This window comes from Empidonax traillii, unplaced genomic scaffold, assembly GCF_003031625.1.
Source record: "Empidonax traillii isolate 1590-97213 ecotype Southwest subspecies unplaced genomic scaffold, ASM303162v1 scaffold417:size1128589, whole genome shotgun sequence".
Taxonomy (NCBI): domain Eukaryota; kingdom Metazoa; phylum Chordata; class Aves; order Passeriformes; family Tyrannidae; genus Empidonax; species Empidonax traillii.
This window is the reverse complement of record NW_020955610.1, coordinates 22,421-48,452: the sequence shown is the minus strand read 5'-3', so window position 1 is coordinate 48,452 and position 26,032 is coordinate 22,421. Positions and strand designations below refer to the sequence as shown.

At 36.4% G+C, this 26,032-nt stretch overlaps 1 protein-coding gene across 1 annotated transcript in view; it reads left to right on the top strand.

Moving 5' to 3' along the window:
• Positions 1-26,032, top strand: part of LOC114062546 (cysteine-rich motor neuron 1 protein) — a 156,455-nt gene that overhangs the window by 116,114 nt on the left and 14,309 nt on the right. Inside the window, exons 6-8 of the mRNA XM_027894108.1 lie at positions 10,434-10,616; positions 13,198-13,395; positions 24,893-25,021. Coding sequence (XP_027749909.1) covers positions 10,434-10,616; positions 13,198-13,395; positions 24,893-25,021 — 510 coding nt within the window. The remainder of the gene's footprint in view (positions 1-10,433; positions 10,617-13,197; positions 13,396-24,892; positions 25,022-26,032) is intronic.

The window sequence follows — 26,032 nt, the reverse complement described above, 5'->3', positions numbered from 1 at the left end:
TGATCTGCATTGCTTTATAATTTGGGTTTTTTCAAATGCATTTTAGGATGTTTAGGTGGTTCTTATTTCAGGGAGACAGGTCTTCTAAAACCTCTAAATTACTAGAAAACTAATTCTGACAAGAACTTCTGCATAAATGTCTAATGCAATGACAAACTGATAAATATGTGTGTGTGTAATAAATCCCTACCATTACTTTGGTCAGTTTATGATGAAGACAAGGGGGGAATGTTGTTTGTGTAACTGATAGTTGAATGTAATGTCCAGTTCTGTTTTTAAAAGTATCTTGAAATACTAACAAGTGCAGAAGAGATACAGTCAATATCAGTAACAGATGGAGAAAATATCTTACAGTGATAGGCTTAGATCAATTTCTGCACATCATTAAAAAAAATTACCATCAAAGTAAGAAGATTCAAATCTGTAAGATCTAGGACATGCTGTTCTCAGCAGTGGGTTTTGGCTGTTGGCACAAACTGCCAGGAAGACGCTGAATTTCTTATCTTCATCCTTTCCATTTAGGATTAGATGCATTTTTAAAGAGTGTGTTTTAATCAGATGCAAGTTAATGGGTTTATAGATGGTAATTGGGGAAGTTGTGTAATCAGCATTACCAGCAAGTTCAATTGTTACTTCTGTTTGAAAACCTCTTAAAACAGACAAGAGGATGGAGTAAAAAGGGCATGCTCACACTCACGTTAGTATGGTTTTCCTGCTATTATATCATCTATTGGATGTTAGAATTAAATTATTCTTTTGGTGCTGGAGGGAGCAGTGAGGAAGATTAGTGATCATCTTTGCCTCAAAATAAAGGCATCCATTATGAACAAGTGTGTGTAGACTGCAAAAACTCCAGTTTGTATATTTAGGTAACCCTAATGGTGGAATGTTAAAGCAGGCCAGACTTCTGCAATATTTATTGCAAGTATGAGCAAATGTGATAGATGCAGAGTTGTATGTTCAGAGTATGGGCTTTACTGCACAGGAAAGAGCTCTGCTCTCGTTGTAGAATAGCAGTGGTCAGTGCTGAGGGGATAGTTAAGGACAATAAACTATGTGTCGTGTAGAGACTCTGCAGTAGGTTCCCTTTGTTGTTTGTCATCAATTGTGGGACAGATCAGTTACTTCGTGAATGTTTTTCCTGGTTTTAATATAAAATTGATTTAGAAGCTTCACAATATCTATAGTTTTTGTGTGTTTATCTTTGTTAACCAAAACTAGCTTTTGGTTAGTCTGTCTTAGAAAAGCATATTAATCTGTAGTGAGAGAAACTTCTGCAGTAATTACTCTTTTTGGAGATTGTGAGGTTATTGTTCCTATTTGATTATAAATAACAGCAGTAAGTCAATACGCTAATCATTATTTTTCTGCTTCAGATTTGTGTTGGGTGTGTCTCCTTATGCTTCCCATCCTGTGCAATCTGCTGTTTCTCATGATTTATTCTATAATTATATAGACATAATTAAACACCAAAATATCATTTATTCCTGCTTGGAAATGGTCCTGATATTTTGAGTTAATTGGGGCTTGTTGTTAAGACCTACTGTCTGTGGCTGTTCAATCTTTGCATAGCTTAACCTTCTTTTTGGATTTTTTTAATACAAAAAAATTATTTAGAAAGTGCTAAGAGCAACTTTCTTATTGGTTACAGGAAAATACTACACTGCAGAGGTCTGATGCTCCTAGTAGTTCTGTGTGACATTTTAATCATGATGTATGTATGCAGATATCAGAATATTTTACATAAAACTGTTAGACTAACTAACATAAATTTATGCTTTTTAAAGCACTGCTGTGCTTAAAAGATTTCATTATTGCAATTAATGTACAGGTCTTACTATCATTAGAATGTGGTTCTTGTCCCAAAGGTCAGTCAATTTGAAAGCAAATTTTAAGGCATACATTGATTCCTTCATTTTGAAGAGAAGCATCTTTGTAAATAAAATCATTCTCTGTTGTTAAATGGTAATAGGAATCAAACCAAAGTTCCCTTTTGACTCAATAGAGTTCCTTGTCATGATTTATCTAGGATGAGTGTTTGAGCCATCCCAGAGCATAACCTGCCTGGTCTTTGGATGTCAAAATGATAGCTCAGACAACAATGATGCCTACAACATTATTATTTATTTTTGCTTCTTTTTCCTTGTCAGAAGAAACATGTTTACTCTTTAATTTGCCAATTAAACCTTGCAACTCTCTGGAATTGTTAGCAAACACTGGTTTAAAATGCAATAGTGATATGATTTTGTCATTCATCTCTGCTTAGAAGATGACTGGCTGGCTCTTTCTCCTACTCTTACATTCTTGATGACCTTCAGAGAAAGCCTTAGTTTGTGCATGCAACAGACTTTTAGCCTGAAGGAGACAGAAGCATGAACTGCTAAATTTAAATCTCAGGCTGCCATAAAATAGTGTAACTAGAGGTATAGCTAACTATATACATCACTGCTTCTTGCATATGGGAATCCGAGGTCAGCATAGTGATGTTCAGTAGTGAAGTTTTAGGGAAGAGCTACACCCATGGTCAAATGTGCTCATTTCTGAGAAGTGTGAAGTAGATACAGAGGAAATAAAGCAATGTGGGAAATTTATAGCAAATAATTTCATCTTAATATATGAAATTGAAAAATGAGGGTTTGCCTGCTGTGTGATTCCAGGGCCTTGTAACGGAGCACGTGTTTGGAGAAAAGTGAGAGTGAATATTACTTTGTTTAAAGGCAGATTATTCCAATTGCCATGAAGTTTCCCACTTGCACTTGCCTGAAAACTACTTTCCATTTAGAGAACACTAGATCGTATATTAATGTATATTGGGGGAAAACTGAAAGAGAGATTCCTACAATGCAGTCTGCATTTTACAGAAGCTAATTCAAGCATTCTTCTGATCCACCCAAAATATATTGCTCACCAGGACTTCTAATCCTGGTGTGCTGCTTTTCCTCAGGGGGCAGCTTGTCAAAAAAAAAAAAAAAAAATGGTTCAGCACTTCACACAAGCATCAACAAGTGAATCTAAAGAGACTGAAAGCTGCACGTGCAGCAAGAGTACAACTGTTTGGAAACAAGAGAGTATCCAAACTTGCCTGTTCTCTAATTAGGTATTGATGCATGGATCTCTTCAATGTAAGTTGCAGTAAAGCACATGTTGACTGTGAGCTCTGCCTTAGAAATGTGAGAGAGCAATTGCCAAGCATCCTGCATCTGCCGCCTTCTGTCAGCCAGGGCTTTCACTTTGCAATAAGTTTCCTTAAAAACAACTGCTACTTTAAAAGGATTGTTGATTGCTTTGTGAAATATGATAAATTACTTGTGTGTGAGTGATCCTTATCAATGTATCCACATGGGTCAAGGCCAAGGGGATCAATCTGCTTTCTGCCATAGCCATTTGTGAGCTGTGAGTCCACCTGTGCTGAGTGGCTGTGGAGCCCCCCTTCCAACCCCTTTTCCCTAGGGGGTAAGGTGTGGACTTTTGTTGCCCTGTTCACTGAAAATGGGACTACCCTGATGCATGCATGAAAGTACCTGGCATTGATCCTGGAAAGAATGGAGCACACCTTTCCCCAGGACTTAAGACTTTGATCCTTTCTGTACTGCTGTTTCAGGTTGTACTGATGATGCCATGGTAGTACAGAAGTGATCTCCTACATCAGTAAGATCATTCACTTGACATAACACATAATATGCATTTTATAACTCCTTGTGATACTTTTTTCCCTCACTTGAGAAGCTAAACTGACACTGACATACAGGAGGCATTTCTCTTTTCTCTGTGCCTTGCGGCTTTTTTTCACACTTGCATCTCTATACAGTGGTATTGCATTGAAGGAGAGATTAAAAACTCTCATTAATCACCCTTTTTGTCACCTGTTGGTGCACTTACTCTTCTCAACATTTGCAGATCCATTATTAATCTAAAAGGAAATAAGAATGGCCTGTTTCTAAAGGGAGCATCAAAGAGTACTGAAGGGATTTGGTAGGAAATATAGAGTCAGCAAGGAATTCCCTGAAAAGGAAGAATGGAGTCCAAATGAATCACCCGACAGACACTATCCAATTACCACAGAGTTCCCATTGTTTACTGCATTAATCCTGACAGTCTTTATATTGCACTTTCATTAAACTTAAATACTTATGTGTGCTCTTAAGAAATATGGATTTGACCAAGGTTAACAGAGTCTGTCTGAGAGCAGAGAGCTGAATATAGTCGTAATACTGATTAAACAGTACTGTATATTTCTCTCTGGCATACCAAACCCACAGATTTTTGTGGTAGACTTTAAATAGACAACTGCTTAGAAAGTAAGATGCAAAATCCAGCTTATGAAGAACAAAAGATAACAAATTGTTTTGTACATAATAAAAGGCAGATTAATATTAAGGGAAGATAATCTGATACCAGAGAGGCAGAAGGATTTACTTGTTGTGGACTGAGATTTTGGTTTTGGGGTTTATTGTTTTCAATTCAGTCATTTTGAAAATCATGACTAATTACCAGTCACAGTAGTATGAGAATTTGGTCTGGTATAGTGAAAAGGCAGATCAGTCTGCCAGACCAAGTCAAATGTTTCAGGTCCTCTGAACCTGTATTATACTTGCTGTAGTCAAATTGGGAATGGTATGTGAAACAGTGCAGATCATTACCAGTTACTTTTAAAACAAGAGGCAAAAGGAAAATGCTGAAAACTGAAAATCAGTCAACCCAAAACTCCTGGTAAAAAATATTCTACCTGTAGATGCATATAAATCAACAAAATGTAGATAAGTATATCAGGAGGGTAGCAATTGCTGGGACCACAACTGGATGTAAAACCAAACTTAAAGCTCTACAGGGGTTCACTGTGAGTGGGAGGGTTGGTCAATGCAAAGTAGAGACTGAGTTGTAAATAACAAAGTTGGGGTTTTTTTAATAAAAATGGACAAAGTCTAACTCATTTTGTTCATGCTGGTTAATGAAGAACAAGGTGCTAGATAGATTTGGTGAACTGATGATATGTCATAGACAAAGAATATTAGATGTCAAATGGTATAGTTCTGTTTGGTTGTAAAAGTTAAAAAAGTAAATACTTCTAGTATTTTCTTTGAAATAGTAATGTTTTCTGCCAAAGTGAATTGTCTTGGTAAGCTAATATCTTCAGTAATATTCTGTCTTAGATATTTCTAGGTGCTTAAACTCGGGCAAAGTTGCCAATGCTTTGGCAACAAAGCTAGAATTCAGTGGTTTTTTCAAAGCATGGGAGAAATGGTTAGACCTGTTATAACACCAGACCACGGCCTTGTGTTACAAGTTTGGAGATTTTTTTTTTTCCCCCCTGCAATTTTAAACTTTTCTCATGCACTAAAGGCCAAGCACAGATGTACTGGCAATAAATGATGGGCTATGCCAGTACCTTACAGTGGTATGAGATTGTTGCAGATGCCTGTGCCCTGTTGATATGCCTAGGGCTAAACTGATCACAACATTTATTTTCTCTTGTGATGGACTGACAGGGACCACTGGGATTTAAACACATTCCTTTATTATGAAGAATATGTCTTGCTTCCAAGAATTGTTTGGCAATTTCATCAGGAAAATCTGTCACTCTTTGGGGGTTTTGGAGCACAGCCACCACCCTCTGTGGCCCCAGCTCCTCCTTTGGCTGTCCTGGTGTTTTCCTGTAACCTACTGAAGGATGTTAAAAAGTAGCAATGCCTAGTTTCCAGAAGGAGTAGAGAGAAAAGGGGGATAGCCTTGAGGAAAGCCACAGAAACACAAAAGCATGACCTGATGAAGAAAAATTAAATTGAAAGAAAGGCTTGCATTTTATGTGTAAGAGAGGATGAAGGCAGAGGATGAAGGAAGGATGAGGTGTCTTGAGGATGAGTCCTCTTAGCAATAAATTTGCACATTGGAGGATATGAAGATGGGAAACGTAATGAAACTTGGGAAAGTTCCTTTCTGCTTGTTTTCTGTTTCTATGTAACCTAAATTACCCCCTTCTGTGATTTTTGCATAGTTACAGTAGTTAAAACTGTGGAATTGTTTAATAGGTAGTCTGCAGTTTCTCCGTTAGTGGTGGTTTTAAAGAAAATGAGATTTATCAGGTAGAGCTGAATTTGGTTTTCCTCAGCAACCCAAGTACCTTTTAACAGTTTTTACAGAATGGAGGTGCCACAAAATAGTATTTCATTCCTTTAAACTGTTTAAGTATGTATAAATAATTGTATAAATTCATGCATAAATAATTGCACTGATTTACAGGTAATAGTTATGGGTTTGTTTATTTCTGGTTTCTCTGTTTCTGGATGATCTTTTTAGAAGATGCAGGACCAAAGGACTTTCAGAATGGTCCTGTAATCATGTTAATAGGGAATACGCTGCACTAACGAGTACAATCTGAAGAGTAAGAACCCACATAGGTTTTTTTTTCTATCTATCTTATTTTTATATGCTTGCAAGACAGCAACAGTATAGCACGTAGTTTCCTGTAACACTGTTATGGGCCAATTCCAATGAAACACATGCTTCTCTTTTTTAAACTATCAGCACAGCTTTTTAAAAATGAAAAGCTTCTCTGTATTTTGTTTATATGGACACAGGATTCAAGTTTATCAGTTTCCTTCCCTTTCGTTTAATAGAAAGTTCACAGCACTTGCCCTAGTTCCTTCCATGGCTCTGATACAAATACTTCTTTTTGCTAAAAGAATATCTGAAGTGCTAGAATCATGGACCTTTTAATTCTTTAAACAACAGAAAATTGTTTTGAATCTTGCTTCTGCTTCAGAGGAGCTGGAACTTCTGATGTTACAAAAGAAAGTGCCCAAATTTACCTGCAGACATGTGATGCCTGAAGCATCTCATGTGTACCACGTGCAGAATTGTTGCCTTGCAAAGGGTGGCTTCCCAAACTTGGACATGTTTCTAAGCTATTCCGTGACTCTAATCAAATAAAAACATAAGTATTGAAAAACTAAAACCACTCAATAACAGAAGTTTTAATTTGGACTAGTTCAGCAATAGAACTGTATTTCATTAGGTTTAAATGTAGAAGTTAAAGTACCTTAGAAAAATAATTTGATTAAACAGATTGTAGCCATTTGCCATTCAAATTGGTGATAGAGGCCTTGAGAAATAATCACAGTTTGTGTAGTGTGAGACTCTGGGGTTTACTACAACTCTTACATTTAGGGCTCTCACACCCAGTAAAAAAAGGCTGTGGCCATGAGATCTGTAGAGACAAATATGTGTCAGAACTATTTCTTGTTTCTCTGTGGAAAGAACTTTAATGCCAAATTAAGTCCGTCTTATTCATGCTTGACTTGATATAACAGCAGAGATGTGATGTCATCTGTCCTTCCACAGTCAGTATAAACTCTGTATTGTTCTGGGAATCATCTGCTCTATCCTCGCTTCTTTCACAGGTGGGCATTAGTATGTCAGTGCTTGGGCTGGATCGATCTTGTATTACTGGCTTATCTGAGAGCTAGCAGACACTGAATTTATGTTCACGAATCTGTGGTCTGTCTCATGCCCACTGCTTTGTTGTAGTAGTCTGCATCAGAAACAGGATTTGGAGTCTGAGATATGTTTAACTGTTTTGTGCTGTGAAGTTTGGTCAATTTGAATTACTTTGTGATGCAGTGAAGCTTGAAGAATCCTACCTGTAGTTTTTCTCCTTATTAGCAAAACAATGAATTCGTGGTTACTGGCCTCTAGGAAAAGATGCATTTATTTCATGTTAGCTTTATGTTCCTTCTTTCCTTTGTGACTGTCATACATATATCAATAAGGCAATAAAATTGACACTTAAAAAAAAAAACAAAACAAAAAAAGCAGAGTACTGAGAGAATCTTTCAGCATATTGTGGTGGAAGAAAATGCATTATTATAATTTCATTGTGTGCTGTTCACTCTTTCATTAGGCTTCCACCTGGAGTATCTACAGCTAGAGATTTTTGTTTAGTGCTTGTTCTGGCTTGACTCAGTCTCAAGACTGGAGTCTTATATATACTTATATATTACTTTGGTTCTAACCAAAGTAATCCTTTTCTCGTAGCTGGATGTATAAGCTTAGGTCTATAGTTCAGTATAAATGTATAAGCTGCCATAAACCTGGATGGTAAAAATATACGTCTAGTGAAATTCTTTGGTGGTTTTCATTGTAGGAATAAAATATACTGTTTCTGTTGAGGGATTTGCAGTTACTTGTTTAGTCTTGTTTGGACATTTAAAAATGAATGATAATTCATTGAAGAGGATGTTTCTGCTTCTAACAAGGCATGAGTTCATATCCACTGTTTGAGGTGGGGGGGAAACTAAAAATCTGGAAAGCTGCAATCAAAACACTGAAGCTAGAAGCAAATGGATTAAAGGCCTTTTGAGTTGTGTTGGCACTTTTTCCTTTTTGAGAAGGTTTTTAAACTAACAGCTTGAGCTACATAAACTTAAAATATTTCTCAAGTGTTTGTTTATGTGAATTGCTTTCTAATGAGGTCATAGCTGTTTTCCCGGACACAGTGGTATTTCCTCTTCTTACTCTTGTTTTTTATGCTGCTTTCTACATTATGCCTTGAAGACAGAACAAGCATATAAAAATCAAACATTGCTCAAGATACTTCCAAGTTTGAACTCTAATGCTTTATGATCATATCAAATGACTCAAGGCTGGAGCTCAGTATGAGCGTATATGGAAATAAGTACTTCAGAGTTTTAAAGAAAACCTTGTCAAAACTCATTGTCAAAAGTAACTCAGTTTTAGCTCTCAGAAGTTAAGAGAATTGGGGTGGGCTAAAAGTAATCTGCAAATACTGAGTTTTCGTTTGAATATATTTCATCTCCCATGTGAGATTGATCACTAAGCAAAAAAAGGAAAATCACCTGACCACAAAGTGGGCAGTTTTCAATCCTGTGTGGCCAGGCATTACGTATACAACCAAGTAGTCATTTCCATCTATTCTACAGAAATCAGAAACATGGACAATTATCCTTTTTTTTTTCTTTGCTATGTTTGCTTCAAATGTGATGAAACATAGTGGTTTTATCTACAGTTCAGTAACGTTGTTGCTGAAATAGCTTCCTGTTTGCAGAACCTTTGGCTTTTCAGACTGCTAGATTCATAGCTTCTGAAAAAAATACACTGGTTAACTAGATAGTGCTTTACATCAGGTGGCTGTTTTTGAGTATCTTGGGCTAGTGTCATAGGAGGACAAAAAGTTTATTCTGATGCAGGAAGGAGGGAGGAGGCTGAAGTCACTGAGCAATATAATGATGATAATGTGAAGTCATGATTTCCTAATGACTAATGTGGAGTCTTATAGTTGAACATAAATTCAGAGTATTTTTTCTGCAGTGTCTTGGGTCACAATGATTCAGCCCTGGGCAGTGGAGCTACACAACATCATGTGTGGGGGGATCAGTTGGGCTGGTTGAACAGAGTACACTTTGCTGGCAATTGGTGGTGGAGTTGGGGGGAAGTTCATATGTGTGGGGTAACTGCAAGGTCAAAAGCCCTAAGAAGACCTTATGATATATTTATGATGATCTACTTCATAATCTGGAACCAAACATCTTCAGTATAAAAAATAATATTTATGAAAGAAAGCTGATTAAATCTGCAAACTGTTCAATTTGTTTAGTGAGCATCTTTTCTTTTTCCCTTTCTTTTTTTTTAATGTTAACAAAGTAAATAGGCAATGTCCTTTGCAAAATACTTCAGAATTTCCCCAGGCTTTTATTTTCTAACAAAGGTTGGATTTAATTATATGTCACGGCTCTGCTGTAGATAGAAGCATACAAGAAATAGCTGCCTTATGTTTTTGAAACAATAAAGTGGTCACATAAATATTATTACAATTGAGTTTATGTTTTGTGGGAAGTATAGCTGTGAGCTGGCTGTTACAGCTCCAGGTTGCTTGAACTAAGAAGTGTTCGGTTCTGCATAACAGATCATGCAGTCACAAAATGTTTGTTGGGTTTTTTTTTTAACCTATTGATTGGACAATTTACTTTAGTGCAGTTTATCCACCTGAGTACCAAGTCCTGCAGAAAAGATTACACTTAAGAGACACCAGAAACTGTCTTCTTAAAGCAGAAAAATCTATTGTTTCATGTGCTGAAATCTGAAGTACCTTCAGGCTTATCCAGAATGAGAAATATTTAACACCTATGAAGAAATACCAGTGCTGTAACCTTCCTTCAGGATTTTTTTAAAATTAAGACTTTTAATTGTAGGTAATTGCTCTGAAAGTAATTTTGAATAGCATTTTATTTTATTCCATTGTTGCAACACAATAAAATATACCATGTTCCTAAAAATAAAATAAAATAAGATTTTATTTAAGTTTAAAAAATGGAAGAAAAATCAACTGTCTCTTTTATATCTCTTCTTGTAAGTAGCAACACGAGCTTAACTATTTTCCTATTAACAATATCTGTAAAATACTTTTTTCTTTCTTTCAGAAGTGAAGCCAACTTGCATATTTAACAGCATGGAATATTATGATGGAGACATGTTTCGGATGGATGCTTGTCGGTTTTGTCGATGCCAGGGTGGAGTCTCCATTTGCTTCTCTGCCCAGTGTGGTGAGCTACACTGCGACAGGTACTATGTGCCAGAAGGGGAGTGCTGCCCCGTGTGTGAAGGTACAGTATCTTTTGAATGCTGTTTACATTTAATTCTGCTGCTTTTTTTTATTTGCCTGCTCAATGGAAATGAGCAAACAAGGGCTTTTGTTCTTCTGAAGCTTGTAGATTCCTCCTTAATTCAATTTATTTCTACATTTTTGCTGTGCCTGAGTGTGCTGTTTTGTTCTTTGCAGCGCTTCTCTGACACTGACACTCTGCCCTTTCTATACAGAGCTGTTTGGCTTTCCTTTCCCTTCTGCGTCAGAACTTCGTTAACCACGATCAAGTGTGCAGGGATTTTGGGGGGCGGGGGTTCTTCTTCACAAAGGACATAAAAAGCTGTTTCTTAGTTCTGCACTGGGCATTTAGACAGGCATCTCCATAGCAGCAGCTGTGGCCCTAAGACACATTTCCATTGCTTTGCAACCTGCTTCTTTTCCTGTTCAACTAGAACAATGCATACACCTTCTCCCCTCTACAATTATATATGTACCTCTTTTGCCTTGCTGAAAACCTCCTCCTCTGCTTGCTAGGCCTGCAGTCCTCCTAAAAAGGACTCTATGAAATTTCACATTGACCCTACTAGAAAGTACTGGAGACATTTTCTGCCAGAATACAACCAGGATTCCAGCAAACTGGCACGGACTAGCACTCTACATATGGATCTTGCCCCAGTGGGGATCAGGTTATGGCCACTGTGTAGTCAAAAGGCCTTTGAAGCACTCCTCCTCTCCTTGTTTAAATGTGAATTTAGGAATAGATTCTCAATAAGTGAAATCAGCTGGACATCTCATATCTCCTCCTCAGAAAAGAGAAATCTAATAATTAAAAAACAAAGCTCTGATCCCTTTCTTAATAACTGGGGTAATGTTGACACCTAAATTGACAAGGTAAGGCTTCTAAATGAGCAGTGTAAATACTTAACAGCCCACACATTCATGCTTTTCTAGTTGTTGAAGAGGTGACATTTTTTTCTACCTGCTTTTCTTCTGTGGATTATTTCATGACTGATTTTCAAGGTGACTCATTGTTTTCTACTAATGTTTACTTGATGATAGAAATATAAAGAAATATAAAGCTTTCTTCTTTTCTGTGAGAATTCTAAAATGACAAATTCGATGTGAGTTGTGTAGTACAGGCTTAAGCCCTTCTTGCCTTAACTCTAGGAGGAATTCTTTCTCAAAGTCCTGTAGGATATATCAGCATTAGGATATGTAATTTGCTGGTCTCAATTTATAGCTTTAAACACGACTGACCTTTTAAGGGTACCAGGAACTTTGTGCTTTGAGTCACATAGAAGACTATTGCAAATAGCACAAGTCTTATATGGCTTTTCTGTGCTTTCTCTGTATTCCTCTGTCAATCAGAATCCTGTATATAAGTTGAAGGATAACATTCACTTCATTTGTTTGTTTATGATTTGATTTTTGGCTAAGTCAAAATAGTTATTTACAGATGCAAGGTAATCCTAAAAGATGAAATGTGCAAAGTTAAGAGCTTAGGAAACATTTTAAGTGCCTTTTTTTCACAAACACATGGTTTTTGGCTTAATCAAAGCCAAAAACTAGAATTACTAGAATTGTGAATATCACTACATTTCAGGATAGGGTAGAAGTTGTGAGCAGTTTCAATCCAAATATTCAGTGTCATAAAGTGGCTTATAATAAGACAGCAGCTACTAGCACCACCTACTCTCAAAATGCATTGCCTTCCTTCCAAAGGGGAGTGATGAAATTTCCTTTAGATAGGACATCTTATTTCTCCCAAGTCCTTTAAACTTAACCCTCCTGGAAAAATAACTTATAGGTAAATCACTTGTGCTTATTTGATGTCCACTAAAAAATGTTTTCAGTTGTATCTATTGGTTTTATTATATTGCATTTGTGTTAATATGTAATTTCTATTGCTGCTTGCTTTACAAATTTGACCTACTTACTGTACATTCTCAGGTACTTAATTTTTGAGCCTGACAGTTATCTTTTTATTATCCACCATGATAAACTGTATATATTCACATAATGTATATATTCTTTTTGCTATTTATATTAGTGCAACTATCACATTTCTGGAGTAATACTATTTCTGAAGAGTAAAAGCTGCTTTTATTTCAAGTCATGGGTTTGCATATAGGGGGTTGCATTATTTATTTATATGAAACTTAATGAGAAATGTTACATAAAGTATTTTCCGTAAAGTTATGTTAATTAAGTACCAAAATGTTCGTTTGATTTCTAGCACATAAGTGGGTCTTCTGGCTTTCAAGGGGAAAAAACTTCAACTGAAATGAAATTGAAAACTGAGCCAGATCATCTGTTCAGAAGAAATAATATATCTCCAAAGCTGTGATAAAGTGTAGCTTAAGGCAAGCTTCTTGCTCTAGCAAGTAATGTGCCAGAGGTCTCATCTTTGCTCATGGTATAAAGTAGTGATACAATGCTGACACGAATCATTCCAATGGTTCATTTAGTTGTTTTCAGTTTCCTTCAGAAAGCTGGAACGAAAAAGGAATTAAGAAATCTAAGATCCATTTTGTTCTGAAAAACAAAATCAGAAAATCAAAACATTAAGCCTCATTCTCTTACAATTCCTCTCATTTCAGACCCACTTTATCCAGTAAATAACCCTGCTGGCTGCTATGCCAATGGTCAGATCCAAGCTCACGGAGACCGCTGGCGAGAGGACGACTGTACCTTCTGCCAGTGCATCAATGGAGATCCACACTGCGTTGCCACGGCCTGCGGACAGAGCTGCCTAAATCCTGTTAAAGTCCCCGGGGAGTGCTGCCCGGTGTGTGAAGGTAAGAATGGTATTTCCTCTTATTTTGTTTTGCTCTGTCATGACTGCTGTTCACGTGGTAATTCCTAGTTTACTTAAGAATTTTGGAGGATTCAAGTAGCTGGTACAGCATTGCCTGGTTACTGAAAAAACTACTGAGGGCAAAAAACATCAGCATGGTTTAACTACACCTCTAAGTGGCAATCCCTAATACTCTTTTGGCCCAAAAGAGTATAGTAAGAGATCATTTAAGATCACCATTATTCACTAATGTTGCTCTTAGCTTTCCTTAAGGCTTATTAATAAATATAGGAGAAGTTAGAAGATCAAAAATGTTCAGCAGTTGGTGTTACTGTTAACTGGATTATTCCTGGTTTCTTCTTCATCAGTGTCATTTAGTTGCAACTGAAAATCTTTTTGCACAACATAGTTTGGTACTGGGCATAGATATTTCAGTGAAACTTATAAAAGGTGATATTATCTGGGAGATATGGTATAAATCACTGAGATTTAACTTAACCCAGCCTGACAATGGAAATGTGAAGACTTGCAAATTGAGGCAAAAAGGTATTTTAAATTATATACATAACGTACATTTAGAATTGCATTTATGGAGGAGTAGTTCATCAGGAAAAAAAAGGTTACTAACTTTAGAATTGTTTAATCTAGACCTGTTGTCAGAGCCATCTTCACAGTATACAAACACTTGTGGGTGCTCAGTGAGCTGCCACTCAAGATTTTTCTGTTCTATATCTGATAGAAGAAAAATATTTTTGTGTATCTGCTTGCGTCTCAGGGCTCTCCTTGGTTTGCAGTATTCTTCCAAGTAAGTTCACTGAAATACTTACTTTTTAGGACGAATATGAGGAGCATAAGGGTTTTTTACAGATGCTCATTAATTCCAAAATTCATATCAGAAGGTATGAAGAAGGTGTCTGATAATGTGTAAAAGCTGCCAGTGAATTGTAGGGAGTTGCTACTTGCACTGAATTAATTTTACTGTGAGGAAGCAGGTTAACTGCCTTTAATCCCCAGTGATCACCTCATGATGGATATCACAGAGTTATTTGCTGTCACCCCTCATTATTTAGGTGTCTGTGAGCAAGCTTGGGAAGGTAGTACAGAGAGAGAGAGAGAGAGACTGATGGATGTATTTTCAATCTGTTAGTATGTTGAGAGGATTTTTTCTTTCTCCAGTGAAGGAAGGACAGGCAAATGTCTGTGATTTCCTGTTCCAGACTGGGGAAACTGGATGAGAGATAATTGAATTAAATGCTTATGTATATTGAACTGAGCTAATTAAGAAGAACTGTGGGCAGCAAACAGGGTAGAATGTAAGCTTCCATCATTCATTATTGAAGGTTGCAATATAAATAAGCTGGTGCTTCTTTAACATACCACATTAATGCCTCTGCAGTGCTTTCAGGACTCAAGTTACCTCGCCTGGACTAGGTTAGGTGATTCTATGCAATAACATGTATTTTCTCTTAGAAGGAGATGCAGCTAGCAACTGTTTAGGTCCATAAAAGTTTTGTAATTGTTAAGAGTGTGGGGTATGATGTGAAATTATTCAGCATATCTTATCTTGCCATAATAGGAAATAAAAAATCCCTGAGAAATGGACCATCAAGGGTACCAGTAAATTTCTTGAAGTTATATTTTGGGGCATCAAATGAGTTCAAGGCTGCTATGCCTTTTCATCAGCAGCCTGAATAAAAATATTTAGATATATGAGAGCAAGGTGTTACCAGATTAGAAGTTTGAGACTTGTGTATCTTTCTGAATCTGTTAACATTTTTCTTTGAAAGCACACATTAAGAAAATTCCAGAACATTAGGAAAAAATAACAATCTGTTAAAGGTTGGCTGTCTGCATTTAACATTAAGACTGTGTATTTTAAAATTATTTTTGAAAAAAGTAAATGTTTGAGCTGACGGCAGCAGGGACTAGTATATTATTCATAGACTTCTGGCCCACCCCTGAGGTCAGATAGCATCATGTGTCTTAAGCCTTAAATTTGAGATTAGTAGTGTTTTTACTTGGAGTTTAATGCATGGGATAGGAAGTAAGTACTATCTGCCTTCATTGCAATACAGGTATTGCTTGCTAACCCAGTAGGCAAGGGGCTTCTTTAGATTTCTGTTCTCTGGTTTTCTCCTTATAGTAAGGCTGAACTGGGAGAAGTAAGTATGCCATGGCAAGACAGGCCTTAAAAACATTGCTTCCTTCACACATCTTATTGTCCTGAATTTTAGTTATATCATTTTAATGACAACGTGGTCCCATTTAAAATGCTATTTTGTTTCTGCCATCACTGATATCTGTTCTCTTAACCAGGTAAGCTGCATGGATCGGTGCTCCTTCCCCTTTTAAGTCAGTTTTTCACTCTTTTTCCTGAGCATTGATACTGTTGATGATACAGAAGTTCTGCTGCTGATACTCACTGTGTTGTTGCAACCTAAAAGGTTGTTGCAAAGAAGAAGATAGGACAAGAGAGAATGGAATTGGATTACAAGAGGGAAGATGTGCTTTAGAAGGCAGAAAGTTGTTGAGGAAAACAAAATTCCTCCTGTGGCATGTTGGGACTAAGGTTGTCTTTTTGATGTGTTCAGGGCATGGCAGTTGAATTTTCAGCCTCAGTGAAACGAGATTTGCTCAGGAAATTGCTTACATAACTGAAAGCAGTAGTGGTAAATCACGTGTAGCTTTCAGTGTTAATGCAAGTGATGGCTGTGGCTCAGCAATATATAGCTCAATATAAAGATGCTTTACTTTTTTTTTCCTTTTTTTTTAACTTAACATCAAAGTGATCAAAACCCTTTTGGCAAGACATCTTGTTACAGTATATCACTTCTTGCCCGTTATCTGATGCAGCGATGACCATCAATAGAAGCCCGATGTATCAGGCAGGGAACTGGACTGCTTTAAGGCGACTGTTTCCACAGGGAGAGAGGCAGAAAGGAAAGGTCACAGCAGAAGCACAAAGCTGGAGACAGAGGCACAATGAGATAGTTTGGTGACGAGGGGAAGACCTTCATCACTGGCCTGTCCCCAAACCCAAGCTCTTCAGTTGATACAGCTTTTCAAGCCAGGCATGTCCTTTCACCGGTGGGAGCTGGAAAAATCAGGCCCATTCTGTTCTGTGGATCCAGCACAAACAGTTAGTTTTAAGCTTCTGGTGGATGCTTCTATATAGCTTCTATATCTGCTGTAATGATATTGGTCCTTTGGGATTTGCCTTTGTTTGTTTAGTCTATTATCTATTCAGTTTGTTTTTTCTCTTTCTTTGTTTGGTTTTTATTAAGAGCCAAGGCTTAGGTAATCAGACTGGCCCTTTGTGCTTTCCCCGTGGTTTTAGAGCCAGTGGCTTCTTGCAACACAAGGAAGTCTCAAAGAGAACACGTTTCTATAAATTTAATGAAAACAGACAGGTAGACAGGAGAAAGTGGGTTTTCAAGTGCCAAGGGACTGCAAAATTTTGCTGTGTGCTCACACTTCTTTTGGTTTAGAAGTTCTTCACAGTGGCTGGCCTGGGTTCGTGTTCTGTTGGAGCTAACCAGATCCATTGGCAATAAAGGGCAGTTAGTATTGCTACTTACAGAGCTGCTTGTTTCTCTGCTGGCCTAACAACTCTTTTCTTTTCAAATAATATTACTGTGGTTTAAACAGCAATTCCATTTTTAATGAGCTTTATTTTAAAATAGGGGAATATAGAATATGAACATGTAATAGCATATGAATAATACTAAACAAGCTACAGTGATAGAAATAACCAGGTTTCCCACAGACCATCTGGAAATTGGAATAATAGCTGTGATCACAGCAAGTAAATATTGGGTAAGATAGTATGAAAATACCTAAATTTTTTCCTTTTTTTTTTTTCCTTTTTTTTTTTTTTAAACAAGATAATAAATACAAGTGTTCAGTGCTGGCATTAATGCCAAAAATGCCCCTTAGGAAAATTTATGGTTGCTTCTGTTCCCTTGCATCTCCCAGAGGCTCAGGCTATTCATAGGGATGCTGATATGCAGTAATTGGTTATCTCGCAATATGTCCTTGTGCATGAGAGCCCTCAGGTACAGGTGGCAGGGTGCCAGCATAAGCCATGAATGAGAAATTAGGTGTTAAACAAAATCCCCTCAGAGGATTTTCATGAATAAGGCCCACAGTACTTTGCTGTCATTATGGCTGACACTTTATCTTCACAGAAAGAAATTAACATTTTCATCAATAAAGGGCTGCAAACTCTAGCTGAGATGTAATTCAGTTCAGTTCCTTTAGCTTGTCTAGCACTTCATTAAGTGAAAACAGGCAGCAGAGTCCAGTGAAAAGAAACTTGATTCATTCAGGATGAAGTCAGTGGTAGTGAGGAGTGTTCACTGACATGGGTTTGGGCCCAGGGTTCTCCTTAGAGCATGAAGTATAAGTTATTGTTCAGCAGAAGCACTGTAGCTCTGAACCAGCCTTTTCATCAAAGTCAATTAGGGGATGCAAACGCCAAGCTGTAGAGAATTGGGCTTACTTTTGCCAGATCATGATTTAGTATAGTGATTCTAGACAAGGCAGCTGAGCCTGTTGAACCACACCATCCAGAGTATAATGAAACTTACTGCCAGTGAAAGTCAATGAAACTCAGGAAGACTCTGCTGCTATGAAATAACATTTTCTTGGGTTTCAGTGATTCATTGTTGAGTTCAGTGGCAGACTGCTGAAAGGATAAAGAACCAAAGAATCTTAATGAATATATATATCAGTGCAGCTAAGGATGTCTCACTTATAAAGTAAGATCCTCTAATTCTTTTCAGTGCCTGTAGCAATCATAGATTTGCCCCAGATGTACACTAATGTAGTGTTTGCTGTATCTTTACCTAGTAACAATAACTGAATGGCCTTCTTAATGTTTTCAGGCATTTCTTGATAGGCTTGATTGATTCTGCCTTAACAAAGGTGGTTATTCCTTAGTCTCACTCCACCTAAAATTATTAAAAAAAATTCTTATCAGAATTGAAATACATTTGAAGAGTATGTAAGTCTTTGTTAAACTGAAAACTGGAAGAATTGATTACAACAGACAAAAGGTTTTAACTTTACATCTTGGGAGTAGAAAGTATGTATTTTGATTGCATCACTGCAAGAAAGACACATACACACCCCCATGCACCATTGATTCATAGGAAGCTTCTTCAGATTGCAGCAGTAAAAAGTCTTTGATTATAATAGTTACTTTGAAGGAGAAATCCATATTTTAGTAGTTTCAGGTTGACAGTATGAATAAAATTTGAGACAAAAGGCTGCCAAACTAAACTGTGTGCTTGGAAGTATTAATGAATACATTTTTGGAGTTATTTATGACATTAGAAAATTGTATCATCTTAAGTCCTTGCATACATTTTATGAATTGTTATGTGATGCTGAATTGTTGAACCCTGAGAGTTAACACAGTTAGCTAAATGCTGGGAAAAAATTTCCTGCAAGGCATTAGGTATTTCAAACCCAGGAAGGAAATTCCTCAGCCCAGGACTCAGGACTGATATTTTTCATGTAATGAACTGGAGGGGTGGGGAAGGCTGGAATTCAAACTATGAGGACGGAAAACATTTAGTCACTCTTGGAATGATATGAATGTTTTTACAGGAAGCTTAAGTAAACACACATGCTGCTGCTTAGTAGGCTGCAGTTAACTTTTTCGGACAGTAGACAAAATTCAAACAAGTATGCAGACTCGAATGAAAGCAGCGCACCCTTCAGGACAGTGTTTTAGCCAGTTATCACTTAAAGCATTAGGTAAAAAAACTAGACTACTGTTCAGTTTCTCTTTTTTACATTTTTTTTATGGTAAATGCTTAAATGCACTGATGCTGTATTTCAAGTCAGTTGGTGCTGGTTTTGTAGGTTCAAAACATCTTAATTCTTTTAAAGGTAGTCTGTGTTATAAAATACTACAGAAGAGGGAGCTATTTCACTTTCCCCAAACATGGGCATGTTCTTTATTATTCATGTTGGAGGTCTTTCTTGTTTCTACTTCTTTCTTGTTTCTGTTCTCCTTGTTTAGAACATCATTTTGATTCATTTTATCTTCCCTTCCCTCCCCTCCCTGCCACTGAAGAGGTTTTCATTTAATGCTCCAAAAGAGATGTTGAACATCCTAAAATCCTATTCTGATGAGCAGAAAAAAACATTAAGATGCAATAGTTACTTCCCTGCTTAAAACCAGTTTTGTAAAACCATGGAGTATGTATTTCCCTCACATGGTATTTCTGCAAGTGTGAAACCAACCCTGTCTGGAGTTAAAATACTGCATTCCAAATGAAACAAAGAAAAGAGATTGTTTTTCTTGTAATAATAATAATAAAAATACCTTGCCAAGAGGTGAAGCATGGGTAATGTATTAACTTAAAGGATTAAACAACAGAAAAAAGAGACTGATAAAAGGTGGTTATGGCTGTCACTAAATAACACTTCACAGAGAACTGCTGTTATAAACACCTGGAAGAAATTTTGCTTCCTGAATAAAAGCTAGTTTTTAAGTCATGAAGTAGATTTCAAAGAGATGGTGTTAGGCAAACATTTACTTATATTGCAGGAGGGAGGTGATCAGTACTTGGCAAAAGCATACAGAAATCATCAGAAATTGAAATGTTTGTCTTTGGATTTCAATTTCCTTGATTAGGATCTATCAAGGATATTGCTACTTTCACTGGAAATATCCTGAGTTTATATGAAAGTAAAATTCATGGAGTCATGCAAGTTAGAAAGGACCACCAGAGACTTTCTAGTACTATCTCCTGCTCAAAACAGATCTAGTGACACAAACCAAAAGTGAATGCTTTGTGCTCCCATATTATGTGGCTTTGCAGCAGAGCAGTTAAGTGTAATCCCTCTTCATTTTCTGATACGCATTTAGTGGCCAGAGTTCAGATTTTGAACAACTAAGTTTGGAAGATAGATATAGTTTTTCATTCTGCTACCATCTTTAGGAAGGATTTTTTTTATTATTTCACTTCTATATAATTCTTTAGTTAATTTTAATTAAGTCTGCAAAGTTAGAAGAAAAAACCACTCAGATAAACAGTAGACGTCAACAAGATAGCAATAATTCATCTCTGATTTTTTTACCTTTGTTTTTATTTTTTTCCAGGGCTTCAGCAATCTATGGTGTATTTTAGTTTTCTGTCTCTTCTTTTTGGTAACTTGAACTGATCAAACTGTGTATATAATAAAATTCTAATCCTGAGAAACAAATTTTCCCCTCACCTCACTGAAACATGAGTGCATCAGTTTCTCTCCGTACCTGATTACTTTGGTTGAGCATTAGCTTAGAACCTCAATACTCATCAAAGGTTAACAAGAACTATATATAAGGCACAGTACTGGACCATCCTGTGTTCTGTGTGTGTATGTATAGTACTTCTCATTTTTAATAGAAGAAAATGTCTGCTCTTTGTAATACAAGCTGTATCACATCACTCAGGAAAAGTGGGAGGTCTCAGAAACAAAAAAAGAGGGGACTAAGGATTGATTTTGCTCATATTACAAAAGTATTATGGATAGAAATATACCAGTGAAAATATTCTACCTTGACAATTTTTTTTTTTTTTTTGGTGACAACAAGTTTCTTTATTGGTATTGCTAATGTAGTCTCCTTAAGGACAAAGCCAGCTACAACCATTACGTGTATGTCACCATATTCCTTTTCCCCATTTCTCTTCTTTCCCTTTTCAAGCTAATATGAATGAGATTCAGGGTTTTGATCACATACTGTAGTATTTTTCAGTGGACTAGTCAGACGGATGAACCACCAGCGGCTGAAATATCCATTGTGGAATTCAAAACTGTTGAAGTTGTTTTTAAGTAAATAGCAGGGTAAAAAATTAATTCAGATAATTTTACCAACCTCACAGCAGGCAAATTAATAATCTTCTGTACTAAAATTCAGCATAGAAAGTATCAGGTTCAGAGATAAATGGAAGCAAGATGTTCTAATTCTTCATTTAACCTTATATGTAAGTACTTGACATCAGCAAAATCTGTGCTCCATTAAATAATCCATTGTTTTCATCCAGACTCTCTTCAATCCCCTTCTCTCTGTTTTCTTCTTTCTTTCTCTCTATGGTATAGTTGTATCATCGGTAAAGCACACAGGCAGAAACAGCACCCGTTTTTCCCACCCATTGTGTGTGCATTTGTGCACTGGATCTTTCTTCTACCGTTTCTACCAAGAGCAGCAGTGAAAGCCCAGTTCAGCTCATGCAGTGGTACATGCTTTTTCAAGCTTAGCTACTGCTTGCCTATTCAAATAGCCAGAAGTCTGGCATAGCAGAGCTGGCTTTATTTGTTGAGTCTTGTCTAGTGAAGTGAAAAGGGCTGATTTTTTTTTTTTTTCCCCCTGGCTGCATTTTTGCACATGTGGGGGCAGGGACTGAAATTATTTCTTTTGTCCTCTACTTGCAGCTCATTGAGAAGCAGGCATGCATATAAAATTACTGTATCTCAGGGCTTACCTTTAGGGAGAGGAGGGGTCAAAAACAGATTTGTAGCTTCTCTGGAAATGCTGAGGATGCTGAAAGCAGGCCAAAAAGTGGAAGGTAACAGAATAATAAAACGCAATTGATAGGAGACTAACAAAATCCTTTCAAATGAATATAAAACAGTTCAATTTCATCTCTTGAAAGAAATACCACATTACAGGGTGTATCAAGCACACAAATAACTGTTAGGTGTGCCCAAGGCATAAAACACAGAGGTATAGTTTTGGAAAGTCACCACAGAAATTGTATAACATTATATATATTATACCTACTCTTTTTCTGAGATATTAAATTATATCTGCAATTAAAGGGAGGTTATCTTCAGGGGTGGACTTAAGTAACAGGGAGTAAAACACAATCCTAAATCTCTCTAGGATTAGTTTACACCTAAGTGGATCAATGAATACTAATTAACTTGCATCTCAACTTTCAATAAGGTTTTGTGGCGGTTTCTTTAACTGCAAGTTTTGCCACACATTCTGCATTCCTATGCTAAAGCTATAGTCTCCTTCAGTCCTCCAGCTTGTGTTACTGCCTGTGAACTTCCCTTTGTGTAGCATTAACGATTCATATGATTTGTAGTAGTTTTAACTACCTGTGAATATAAACATTGCTGTGGCTTTTCTGTCACTTGACCTGTAGGGTTTGGGCTTGTTCGGGCTGGCTGACGAGGAACGTGAATGTAGCTTCAGGGTAACTCTTGCATTCCAGTCTTTTGCATGTTTAGGAAATTTTGGTTAGAGAATGGAGTGAGGTAGGAAAGGAGGTTTTCAGAACAGTCACCAGATGCTAAAAATCAGTTTGGTTGCAAAACTAGTTTATATACTCAGAGTCTTAAACAGGTGGGATTAATTAATGGAGTTTCTGGAATGTAAAATGTTATTGGTGTATAGCAATATGTTCTTTATTCCTAAAGTAATGGTTTGTTAAAGTTGCAAATGTTAAGTATTAGACATGAATATGATTTAGTCAGATAGTTTGCTGAATGTACTTGGAAACAAAAACAAAAAGTTCTTACACTGAGCTTAAAAGAAATCTAGTTTGGAAATCCATGGATTTTAAAATACATTGCTCATTATGGTTACTCTTCTGCACTACATGTGCAAACTCAGAGCTGTGAAATGCAGAATTTGCAGTAACCCATCCTTTGACCTCCAACCTAGTAATTTATATTAAACCCTTACAAAAAATATGAAAAATTTTAATTTAAACCAGAAGTTTGAGGGGTCTAGGGAGACATGGATACCATTATACAGATTTTCACCTTGTATATGAGCAAAGCCGTTGGTACTGGTTTATATGTTTATAAAATGTATTGCTACTTTCCTACTAAAAATTATACAAACAGCAGAATTTGAATGTTACTTTGAAACTTTCAGCAAAGTGAGTAATCTGAACCATGACCTCTAAGATAAGTTTGAAGTTCTTTAACCTAGCTGTAGTGTCTTTAATGCAGTTTTTTCCCTCTGAACTCTAGTTAGCTGATCTTAACTTTAAAATGAGTAAAAATGTTCATCAGCTGTAAAAATTGTCCTTGTTGCAGAGCAGAGCTGGGGAGAAGCTACGAAAGCTGAAAACTGTGAAAGACAATGAAAGCAGAAAAGCTCATTCTTGTAATAGGATAATTTTCACTTGACTGGAAGGCTTGGGTGCAAAATCTGCCTGCTGGACATGGAACTAATAGGCACGGAAATTAGTATTTTGGTTATCAGTGTAAACATCTAACAATCAATGCTGAGTAATATTTTACTCTTATTGTGGCAGTAAAGACCATCTGCCTATAAGTAAAAATAGCAAAATCTGTGGTTTGAGGATGAGAGATGGCAAGATGTGGCCACCTCCAGTCCATATAATTTTCACAATTTATTAATACATACGTTGAATTATTTTTAAATTAATTTCCTGTAAGTCTCCATTTCTTGAGGAGACAGGATACACTCAAACAATTGAAACTCTGAAATTAAAGTTCTTTAAAAGTCTTGGCATTTTTATTTCCAGAATGCTTTTTATAATGTTAATAATGCTCATAATTTTAAATTCATTGGTTCTTCAGTGTTAAGTTCTATGAAAAATACAAGGTAGACAAAATTAGTCAGACAGAGTAAAAATTCATTTGGAAAAGATAGATGTTTCTTTCCTTCTGTATCCTGTTTTATGATAGTAGTTTTGAAATTTCCTTGTTCTTTACGTAAGTCTTTGGACTTTGTTTTATTCTAACAACTTTGTATACTAGAACACATTAATATATCTGGCTGCCCAGTGTATCAAAACAAATTGCATACTCCAACATATTTAAATGGTGTCAAAAAATAAGTATTGTGCTGTTTATAAGTAACTTCTAATTGGCAATAATATCCTCAACTTGAAAAGCATGATCTGGTCGTACAAAGTATACTATAAGAAGTGATGTTTTCGATGAATAGACATGTTGAATGGTTTCCAGAGATCTTTCACATGCAGTGAATCTTACATTCCCTTTTAGTATTCAGAGTCTCTTCTGTTATAAATTTCATTAGAAGTGATTTTATTCACACAGAGAACAATTTGACTACTGAGTCATGTGCTTTGATGTAAAGCTTGGTAGTATCAATCAACTGAGCTTCAGAGGAAGCTCTTTTCGGTTTCTAAAGCAAAAAAAGCTGCATGAAGTTTTGATGAAATACTTCTTTTGGAGAAAAGTGGGCAAATAAATATTTCACACTCAGTTTCAAATTGCATATGCAGTAAAGCGGATTTCATAGTGAGAAAAAAAAAAGGTAGAATCTTTTTCCAGTTTTAATACTTCATAAATTTTCTGCAGCCTTATACTCTTTGAGTGTACATCACTTCAAAACAAAGTCTGTTTCTTTTATTGTTCAGAAGTACCAAGACTATTCATCAGAAACAAAAATAATTAAAACTATTGATTACTGCACTGTGTATGGATTTTTGTGAACTTAATTAAAATATTCAAGGAATCTCAAATTTATTTATTTTTTTTCTTACCCCCAGAACCAACTTATATCACAATAGGTCCGCCCACCTGTGAGGCTTTGGTGAACTGCACTTTGACTGAAAAAGACTGCATCTATAGCTTCAAGCTGGACCAAAATGGTTGTCGCATTTGTCAGTGCAAAACCAGTGAGTATGCAAAAATACAGTGGCTTCTACCTTTTATTTCAAGCTGTATGTAAAAATGCTAGTATGCTGGTTTTTTTCCATCCATAATGTTGGCTATATGTTGTATCAGTTATGTGCGTGCTTTAAAGTTGTTCGTCTGTAAGGAACAGGCTCCTGATCTCTGGCATTGCTTGCTTGCTTAAAATTTTTTTTGGAGGAAAACGTGTAATGTTTGACTTGAGGTAAAACATTAGCAGCTGGGTAGAAAAGGTAATAATTTGGCCCTTAATATTCATTCAGACTTTGAGAAGTCTAGTCAGACTTCCACATTCCATTTTTCTCTGTGTTATGTAAAGAATTTCAAGAGCATCTAGGTTTGTGCACTTCAGAAACTTCTATTGCTAAACAGCCTATTTTCAACTTAGCTTTTTTCATCAAAACTTATATTTTGAGGATAATTTTTTGAAAATTATATACCTGGAGGAGTGGGTGTTTGTATATATACAAGCATATCCATATTTAAATTTGTTTCTATAACATATATTGATATTATATATATCTTCAGTTAACATTTATGTAGGTTTTAACATCTATTTCTTCCCCAAGGAAAATGACTGTACCTTGTGAGAACTTTGTATGTATCAGCAAAAATGTATTTTCTGCTTGTGTTTCCTTAAAAGTTCAATATTTGCAGAAGAAATATAAAGCAATTTCAGGTTGGTTTTTGGAACTAGCCAACAAAGGACACCTGTGGAGTACTAGTCCCAGCTGCCAACCCAGCCTAGGAGTGGGTTTAAACTCTCTTTCTAATGCTGTTGTAATTTTGCACCTTTCTTTTAGCATCTAAGGCTTGCACAACTAAAATATTAGTTGTGTAAAATATTAGTTGTGTAATTCCCTTCCTTTGATTTCAATCCGCCCGTTCTCAGCCACTTTCTAAACCAATATGATTATTTTAGGTGTCCCAGTAGATATGGTGAAAAAAAACCTCTTAATTAGTATAAACTAAAGAGTTTTAGGATTGGATTCATG